General features: G+C 41.2%; 1 protein-coding gene across 1 annotated transcript; it reads left to right on the top strand.

The window, feature by feature from the left end:
* Positions 1–7,009: 7,009 nt before the first annotated feature.
* LOC141147452 (olfactory receptor 5B12-like) lies at positions 7,010–7,945 on the top strand. The gene has a single exon (XM_073634688.1). The coding sequence runs from the start codon at positions 7,010–7,012 to the stop codon at positions 7,943–7,945; it is 936 nt and encodes a 311-aa protein (XP_073490789.1).
* The last annotated feature ends 2,145 nt before the right edge of the window (positions 7,946–10,090 follow it).

Here is a 10,090-nt window from a genome sequence, read left to right as displayed (position 1 = left end):
AGTCACCGTGCGTCAGAGGGGGGCGGGGTCACCGGGTGGCCCCGCCCCCCGTTATTTAAGAACTGTCAGACGAGGAGCGCCGTCACACAGCGGGAGCCTCCCTCCATGCCAGCATGGATTGCGGAGCGGCCCGGAGAAGAAAATGAAGAAGAGAAGAAGAGAAGAAAAGAAGAAGAGAAGAAAAGAAGAAGAGAAGAGCGGGAGCCTCCCCCCCATGCCATGGGTGCGGAGCGGCCCAAGGAGAAGAAGATAGAAGACGCCGCGGAGGAGATGCTGGACGAGAACGCCGGAGGAAGAACCAGAAGAGCCAGAAGAACCAGAAGAACCAGAAGATGAAGATAGAAGAAAGAAGAAGCATTTAAATAAAGGAATTGTCAAAAACTGTCTCTTGTCATTTTTAACATTTTTGACACTTTTTTCGTGAAATGGTAGGGGTACTTATGTACCCCCTTACCATTTCACACAGGGGGGGGCCGGGATCTGGGGGTCACCTTGTTAAAGGGGGCTTCCAGATTCCGATAAGCCCCCCGCCCGCAGACCCCCACAACCACCGGCCAGGGTTGTGGGGATGAGGCCCTTGTCCTCATCAACATGGGGACAAGGTGTTTTGGGGGGCTACCCCAAAGCACCCTCCCAATGTTGAGGGCATGTGGCCTGGTACAGTTCAGGAGGGAGGGGGGCCGCACTCTCGTCCCCCCCTCTTTTCCTGCGGCCTGCCAGGTTGCGTGCTCGGATAAGGGTCTGGTATGGATTTTTGGGGGGACCCCACGCCGTTTTTTTTTTTTTTTGGCGCGGGGTTCCCCTTAAAATCCATACCAGACCTGAAGGGTCTGGTATGGAATTTAGGGGGAACCCCACGCCATTTTTTTTTTTAAATTTTGGCCGGGGTTCCCCTTAATATCCATACCAGACCTGAAGGGCCTGGTATGGAATTTAGGGGGACTCCCACGTCATTTTTTTTTTTAAATTTTGGTTCGGGGTTCCCCTTTGGGGAATTCCCATGCCGTTTTTATCAATGAACTTCTATGTGTATTGTCGGCAATGCAATAGCCGCGGGTAGTTTTAAATGAGTTTTTTCCTTCAAAATGTCATTTTGCTGTCAGACTGTTCTAAACACAGGAAACATGCGCCCCTTTACAGGCATACTATAGACACCCCCCAGGTACGAAATTTAAAGGGATATTACACTTTTATTGATTGACTTTAAGCATTATTAAAATCACTGCTCCTGAAAAAACGGCCATTTTTAAAACTTTTTTTTGCATTGATCCATGTCCCCTGGGGCAGGACCCAGGTCCCCAAACACTTTTTATGACAATAACTTGCATATTAGCCTTTAAAATTAGCACTTTTGATTTCTCCCATAGACTTTTAAAGGGTGTTCCGCGGCATTCGAATTTGCCGCGAACACCCCAAATTGTTCGCTGTTCGGTGAACTTGCGAACAGCCAATGTTCGAGTCGAACATGAGTTCGACTCGAACTCGAAGCTCATCCCTACTGTAGAGCGCTGTGGACAAAATCCAGACTGAAGGGGATCAAGAAGGTTATTCTCAAGGTAGATGAGAGTAGCAGGATATAAATGCAGTTTACCTGTGAAGAGAGAGAGCAAGAAAAGATGATAAGATGATGGTCAAGTGATGATGATCAGATAATTCAAGATAATGATGCAAGAGCAGAAGTGCCACTTATTTAAAGAACCCCACTTCTTTGAAAGAACCCCTGCATGTGCCACCCCTGTGGATAGCTGCCATAACCCCTGGTATTTTCTGAAATTTTCTGAAACGGCGGGCGTTCTACTTTATGATAAAAGTGGTCTCTGTGGCGAATTCGCCGCAAGATCACTATTATCGGTGACGGGAGAGGTTCCCACGCCCTCCTGCCGCATTCTGGTCATTTCTGCTGCTTACTGGAGCAGTCGGTAGTGGCGGAGATGATCAGGTCCTTTCCCCTCAGAGACACTGTGTCGAGTGAGGGAAAAATGGCCCCCCACTCAACTCAATGACATTGGATGAAGGAAGCGACATCAAACGTCACTTCCGTCCAGGGGAAAAAAGGGAAAAAAATAAATGTTATTGCAAAAAAAAAAAAAAAAAATATTTTTATTTTTATTTTTTATTGCATTTAAGTGTAAATGTGAGATCTGAGGTCTTTTTGACCCCAGAGATCTCACATTGACATGTTGGGTATTAATTTACTCGGCGTAACATTATCTTTCTTTTATACTGTTTTCTTATTTTTTTATTTAAAAGTGTATTTTTTTCCAAAAAAATTGTGTTTGTAAGACCGCTGCGCAAATACGGTGTAACATAAAGTATTGCAACAACCGCCATTTTATTATCTAGGGTGTCGGAAAACATATATAATGTTTGGGGCTTCTAAGTAATTTTCTAGCAAAAAAAAATGTAGGCCCGGTCCTTAAGTGGATATAAAGAGTTCTCTTTTTGGAAATGACAACAATAGTTGACACCAATCTAAAAGAAAATGAATCTATTATTTTCAATCAAGGGCTGATGGATGATCAACCAAGAGCTCAATAAATTTTTGGAATACATTTGCACTGATTTTTCATACTTTGACAATTTTCCACTTTTAGCCTTTTTTCAAATTTTACTTCAGCACCAACACTTTCCATGTAAAACTTCAATAAATGTATAAATCAATAAAATGGAGGAACTTTTCCTTGTCAAAAGAAGTTTATTGAGTATACAATGTTATAAAGATACATAAAGTAAGTTTACAAGGATCTATAAAGTAAGCTCATTGTTTTACAGTAGGGTTTATATAGGTAAATATCATGAAATTTCAAATATTAAACATTGGGTTCACGTAAACCTAAATTAAAGATATATATCATTTCCTTAGTTACTTTTGTAGGTATTTAAATGATTTATACCTACTATACATATTGTTTACAAGTAGAGTGTATATAGGTCAAATAAATTCTGATAATGAGCTTTAATCGTAAGGTGGAGAAAAGGAAAGAGAAAGAAGAAAAAGGGTTGAAAGGTAGAGGTATGGTCCACAAGGTTGTCCCGCTCGTCAGTTTATTATTCTTTTTAGTTCTCTTTGAAGCCTTAGAATGGGTGTCTCTGTAAGTCATTTAATCTGTTACCATGGCAACAGGACAGAGTCATTGAAGTTTGACAGGAACTGTTGTTTTATCCAAGGATGCCAAAGTTTTTCAAATTTTGGAATTTGATTTTGATCGATGGCTACCATCTTAGCATGGGACATTGTATTATTCATTCTGTGAATTGTTTCTGCTAGTACCAATGTAGGAGATTTCCATGCCTTGGCCACTGTTTGTTTTGCAGCCGTTATTAGTTGGATCATAAGTTTGAATTGAGAGAGTGTTAACCATTCCGGTTTTAGATTAAGTAAAGTTAAATATGGATCTGGTTGTATTATTTTTTTAAATATTTTAGATGCAATCACGAAGACTTCCTTCCAGAAGGTTTGGATTACTGGGCACGTCCACCATATATGTAAATGTGTGCCTATTTCTGGGCATCCTCGAAAACAAAGAGCTGAGGTATTAGGTGAATATTTTGCCACTCTAGCGGGTACAAGGTACCAGCGAGTTAGGACTTTATAATTTGTCTCCAGTGCTAAGATGTTGGGTGAAGATGACTTAGATGTGAGCCATATGTTAGACCAGTCCATGTCTTCTAAAGTTAAATGGAGGAACTTTTATCAACAAAAGAGATTAATTAATTTCAGCCATGCTCCGTTGTGTGTAGAGATTTATTTTCTTGATGATCCGTGTTTTAAATTATTCTCAGATGATTACAGAGCCAATGTTCACCCCTGTGTGCTCCGGAGATGTCAGGGGAAATTTCTGTATTATAAATCTATCCACTAAAAGCAATACAATGACACTGTGACTACAATGTCTCAGAATGATCCTCTCATGTTACTGTATCTATCCTCTGCAACATCTTCCTCCCATCAGATCAGCTACTATTGAACCCACCCTTGTAGATTAAAGTCCTCCACAGCTCAACTTGTACCGCTGCCGGAAAAATCTGAAACAACATCTGGGAACAAACATTTCACCAGTTGGTGATTTCTGCCTGTCCACAACATTTATTTTTCTTTTTATTTCTATTTTACAGGTACTGTGGCTTGCACACAATGTTATAGTTTAGAAATGCTAACTCAGTTGTATTTATATTATATATATTATATTGTTTATTTTGTTTCTGCTCCTCCTCAGATATTGGTTATGAGATTATCACATAGAAGCACATACCGTATATACTCGAGTATAAGCCGACCCAAATATAAGCTGAGGCACCTAATTTTACCACAAAAAACTGGGAAAATGTATTGACTCGAGTATAAGTCTAGGGTGGGAAATGCAGCAGCTACTGGGTAAACAATGCCCATCTGCAGCCTCACTGTGCCCATCTGCAGCCTCTCTGTGCCCATCTGCAGCCTCACTGTGCCCATCTGCAGCCTCTCTGTGCCCATCTGCAGCCTCACTGTGCCCATCTGCAGCCTCTCTGTGCCCATCTGCAGCCTCACTGTGCCCATCTGCAACCTCACTGTGCCCATCTGCAGCCTCTCTGTGCCCATCTGCAGCTGTACCTTTGATATTCAAAACAGCAGGTATCTCCCGCTGTGTCATGCAGTCTGTTCGGCGGCCGTCCACTGTAACAAAGCCCCGCCTCCTCCTCGTCCAGGATATACAGAACACTGATTCAGTTTCCCAGTATTGCATAAGTGTTCTGTCTATCATGGACGAGAAGGAGGCGGGGCTTTGTAACATTGGACAGCCGCCGAACAGACTGCATGACACAGCGGGAGTCACCCGCTGTTTTGGTTATCACGGTACGGTACATTTGTAGATGTTCACACATTAGAGCTGTTTTTTGTTGACAGATATTTTAGTCTATGCTATTTTATTGGCTCATATGCTCTCTCGCTGCTTAAAATTTTGACCATTATGTTTTTTTTTTTTGTCTTTTTAGGACATGCAATCTGTCAAATTTTTAAATCAGGTCCCAGCTGATCTTTGAATATTACACCGTTGTCGCTCTTTACACACAGATTATCTGTAAAATAGTGTAAGTAGAAGTTAAACGACTCGTGTTAGGGATTTTTTCATAGATCAGTTAACTGCTTGATGTCTGCCTCATGTATGAGTATGGCGGCAGAGCGGCTCTTCTATTCCGGATCACGTACCTAGTATGTTATCCAGCAGTAGGGGGCGTGTTGCCGGGGTGCTTGCTGTGCTGTGATTAGTTACAGCACAAGCCAATAAGCAGGTGCTGGCCAATGGATTTTCCCCGGCACCTGATGATGGGTGAGGAGGAAGACTGGACAGAGCTCTGTCTATGTAAACAATGCAGAGCGCTGTACTGCCAGTCGGGAAGTGATGAGTTTCAATTCCCTGCAAAGCAGGGGGATAAAATCCACCACAACCCTTAGTAAAATCACAACATAGTACACACATAAACACTTATTAGACACAAATGTAACCCTTGGATCACCCTAGTTGTTTAAACTCTTCTCAGCCAGTGTCATTAGTACAGTGACAGTGCATATGTTTAGCACTGATCACTGTATTAGTGTCACTGGTTCCCACAAACTGCCAAAGATGTCAGTTAGTGACATCTCTACTGCTGGCCAAAGGAGAGGGAGAGCTGGCACTCATATCCGATCATTTTAACCTGTCACATAGCCTATTCTTGGAATCTAAAAACTTGACTGTGGAACGAGTGGTTCTTCACCTCCAAGTTGCTCATGCTAGGTCCTGTGGCTATGCACAGTATATACCATTCAACCCTGTTATATTAACTTTTTCTATTGTTGATATATATTTTTTTTTCTATGTATAATAAATACATTTTTATATAACAATTACCCATGTGGTCGTGCCTAAAAAGTCAAAGCCTTCAATTCCAAAAGTTCTTGTCTCAAATTATAGGACGTGGCACAGAGTATTTTAGGAGTATCCACAGTACCACTCTGTGTTGATACTAGATATTTAATTTAATCATAGAGATGGTTACCTCAACAATTAAGCCCAACAGGGGTGAAACAAGTCAGTGGGGTGTGCCCACGGTCAGGGACCGCCAACAAGCCAGTCTGGTGGAATAAACATCAATGAAGGGACTTCATCAGTCTGCACAATTTATTGCATCATTTCTCACAATTTGCTGTAGTAAGGTCTCACTTGTGTAGCTTTATTAGCTCTGTGTCAAGAAAGAAGGAAGTGTGCTAATCTGCAAGATAAAAAATAACTGTTACATAATTAAAACAAATCAATAAGTATTATAAATACATAATATGGGGCCCTGACCTACAGTCTAAGGCTATTGCCGAAACGCGTCAGCTTTATTGTTTTATTGTCACTCTGATGTACCAATAAACGTCACTTCAAGGATTACAGTTTTGCCGGCTCTCCTTATTACTGTTGCATTGGAGTGTGTTGGGACACATCGAGCCTCGGCACCTGTGAGTGGACCTGGTGTATGGATTAAGTTGTCCCTGCAGAGAGCGCTGCTACCTTTCTTCTTTTCCCTACAGTCTGGGCATATAGCATGGAAATAAATATGTTTTGTATTAAAAGATGTAAAATCGCTTTGTCTTTTGTATCCTATGATGCAGGAACAACTGTTGTCTTTTTTAAGACGTACAATCTGAATAGGATGCCAATTCTCCCGCATCCAGTTGTAAATTGAACGTTTCAGACAATAGATGAGATATTCGTTTTCATTTAATAAAGACAAATAAGCAAAAAGGGAAAATGAAGGTCATTACAGATGAGAGATGAGAAAATTTATGTCCCATCCAAAACTCAAACCACCTTGCTATTCTGGTGTCAAGAATAAATATTCAATAAGCTTCACATGCCAAATTACTTAATAATTTTAATATTTAATACCATTTTTTTTTATTAAATCAAGTAATTCTGTGAGCAGAAGCAAATTGTTGACTAGAAAACAAACAACTACCCAAATATTTTATATACATTAAATATAAAGAGGCAAAAATATAGTAATGAGAAATCAGACAACTGTAAAGGATCTAATTCTCTCCGGACTATCTGACCTTCCAGCTCTTCGGCTCCCTCTGTTTCTCTTCTTCCTTCTCATCTACTTTTTGACATTAATCTGGAATTTGCTGATCATTGTCCTCATAGTCACCGACTCTCACCTCCATGTTCCTATGTATTTCTTCCTTGGGAACCTGGCCAGTTTGGACCTCTGTTTTTCCTCGGTCACTGTCCCACGAATGTTATTTGACCTTCATACCGAGAGGAGAAAGATTACCATGACAGCTTGCATAACCCAAGTCTTCTTCTTTGTAGTTTTTGGCATCTCTGATTCTCTTCTTTTGGCAGTCATGTCCTATGACCGATATACCGCTATTTGTAAGCCATTACATTACATACAGATCATGAGTTGGAAAGTGTGTGTACTGATGATGTCCATTGTGTGGTGTCTCGGTTTTTTCAGTGCTTTCATCCATACATTTTATGTCTTAAAATTAACATTTTGTGCTTCAAACATTATAGAAGGTTTCTTCTGTGACCTTCCCCAGTTGTTTCTGATCTCCTGCAGTGACACCTTCATCAACATTCTGCTCATCTTTCTCGTAGGTGGCTCCCTTGCAGTTGCGACTCTAATACTGACCTTCCTGTCCTATGTTTTTATATTCAAAACTGCCCTTCAAATGAAAGTTAAGGGCAATAGAAGTAAAGTTTTTTCTACTTGCACTTCTCATCTGACAGTGGTCTCTATGTTTTATGGCTCTGCTTTTTTAAATTATTTTCAGCCAAGTGGTGGTCACCATGTTCTTGGTGCCAACGTGGCTCCCGTCTTTTTCCCAGTGATTGTTCCTCTCCTCAATCCTCTAATTTACAGTCTAAGGAACCAGGATTTCAGAATGACATTCCAAAATGTTTTAAGGAAGTTTATTAATACATTGAATTAATCTAAGGAAAACGCTTCATTCGTAAATACTGTAGTCTTTTTTTTTTTGCTCATGTGGAAAATTAATTGGAGAACTGTTATGCCCTGTACACACGACCGGTTTTCCCGTCGGAATAAACTCTGAAGGTTTTCCCGTCGGAATAACCTCAGAGTTCCGACGGAATTCCGCTCAACCTGTCTTGCATACACACGGTCACACCAAATTCCGACCGTCCAGAACGAGGTGACGTACAACATGTACGACGGCAGTAGAAAAAGTAAGTTCAATAGCCAGTGCACCACCCTTTGAGCTCCTTCTGCTAATCTTATTTTATCTCGTGTTAGTAGAAGTTTTGTGAGAGACGATTCGCGCTTTTCAGACTCGTGCTTTTCAGATCGTTTTACTGCTCTTCAGTTTGTATCTGTTCTTCAGTGCCTGTAGTCAGTTCGTATCTGTTTTTTAGTGCGTTCTTTTCCGCTGATTTCTGATTTTCAGCTCGCTCTTCACAGGCCTTGCTGTTCTTCAGTGCATTCTGTTCGTTCATTCTGAGCAGCCGACCGTTTTGAAGCCATGTTGCGGGGACGTACTCGTCGTAGAGTTCATGTTGTGTGGGGGCTTAGTGTTGGGGTTGATACTTGGACCCAAGCCCAGTCCATGAACAGGGTGGGGAGGAGTTCATGGCCCAAGAATTGGTTACTCCACTGTGACCATTTCTCTCACATGCCTTTGCTGCGTGCGATCCAGGAGAATAATCCTGATGATTTCAGGCACTTTCTCAGGATGACGGACCCCTTTTTTCACCATCTGTTGGCTTTGCTGTCCCCTTATATTATGAAGCAGGACACCTGCATGCGGCAAGCCATCACTCCGAAGCAGAGGCTAGTCGCCATGTTGCGGTACTTGGTGGCAGAAGTCTACAGGACCTCAAGTTCTCAACAGACATCTCCCCCCAGGCTCTGGGGATCATTATTTCAGAGACCTGTTCTGCCATCATTCGGGTCCTGCAGAAGGACTATATTAATATAAGTTTTCTCCATTAACATCACATTCTATGTATTTATTGTTTGCTAATGTATTGTATTTCAAAAAAGTTGAGAATTTCCCCAAGGGGTTTTTTAAACAGCAAGACATTTTGTAATGATGTAGGAATGGAGCAGATCAGAAATTCAAGATAGATTCAATTATGCAATAGGTTTATTATAAAAAAATACAAACTCTGGTTCATGTTTAACAAACAACAACATAAACATCACTCATGGCCAAGAGGCCCTCAGGAGAACATATATCCAGTTACGTGTACAAATGTATTATCCACATGAATACCCCAATGCATATCGACCCAATCTGGTCTTCTTCAGGGGGATTTAGATTCTAGGGAAATATAACAAAATAAAATTGACTTAAAACTTTGGTCAATATACAAAGCATTTTTACAACATTTTAAATTGTGCAGAAACATGTCTCATCATATTTATGGAGGTATATTTACCATTAAGTAGATGATAAAATGAGGATCACACAAACCAGGTTGTTAAAAACATTCAAGTTCAGAGATCCCAATGACCACACATACCCACTCCGCACCCTCCAGGCGGATCCACAGTCCATCGGACTTGCAAGGGGCCACACACTTGGAACAGGAGGAGAGGACGGGGGGCAAGGCACCTGCAATTAGTTATTGAAAGACCTTATTATTGGGTTTTCTAAAAATGTCTAGTGCAGTTAAGCGACTTCAGACTGACCCATACTGCAGCAAAATGTTAATTCATATTGACTGGACCTATTCATTTAGATTTAGATTCTACCCAACACATCAATTATGTTCTTCATTTGTTGTTCAAGAACATTTAGTTTATTCCTTAAGATGTCTATTTCACGATTCCACACCATGATGTCCTGGATTAGGATTTGTGCACTTGCACTTGTGAAGTGTTGAGCTTCCTCTTCCACAACCAGCACATCACCTAAAAATTTTAGTAAAAACATGTATTATAAATATGCAGGCATACATATATTACCTGAAGCTGGGGTGTCAGACACTCACCTGTTGTGGTGACAATTTCGCACACTTCCTCCACCTCTCCTTCCTCCAGATCTTCGGGGTGTGGTGTTGTGCTGAGTTCCCCTTCTTTCTGAGGTGTGGGGTTTCTGGTGTCCTCTGAGTGG

The sequence above is a fragment of the Aquarana catesbeiana genome, linkage group LG06 (assembly GCF_042186555.1).
Source record: "Aquarana catesbeiana isolate 2022-GZ linkage group LG06, ASM4218655v1, whole genome shotgun sequence".
Lineage (NCBI taxonomy): Eukaryota > Metazoa > Chordata > Amphibia > Anura > Ranidae > Aquarana > Aquarana catesbeiana.
This window is presented reverse-complemented; position numbering and strand designations above follow the sequence as displayed.

What these genes read in the sequence shown, in the direction of transcription:
- LOC141147452 (XM_073634688.1), top strand. Translation starts at nt 7,010, where the DNA reads ATGAGAAATCAGACAACTGTAAAGGATCTAATTCTCTCCGGACTATCT.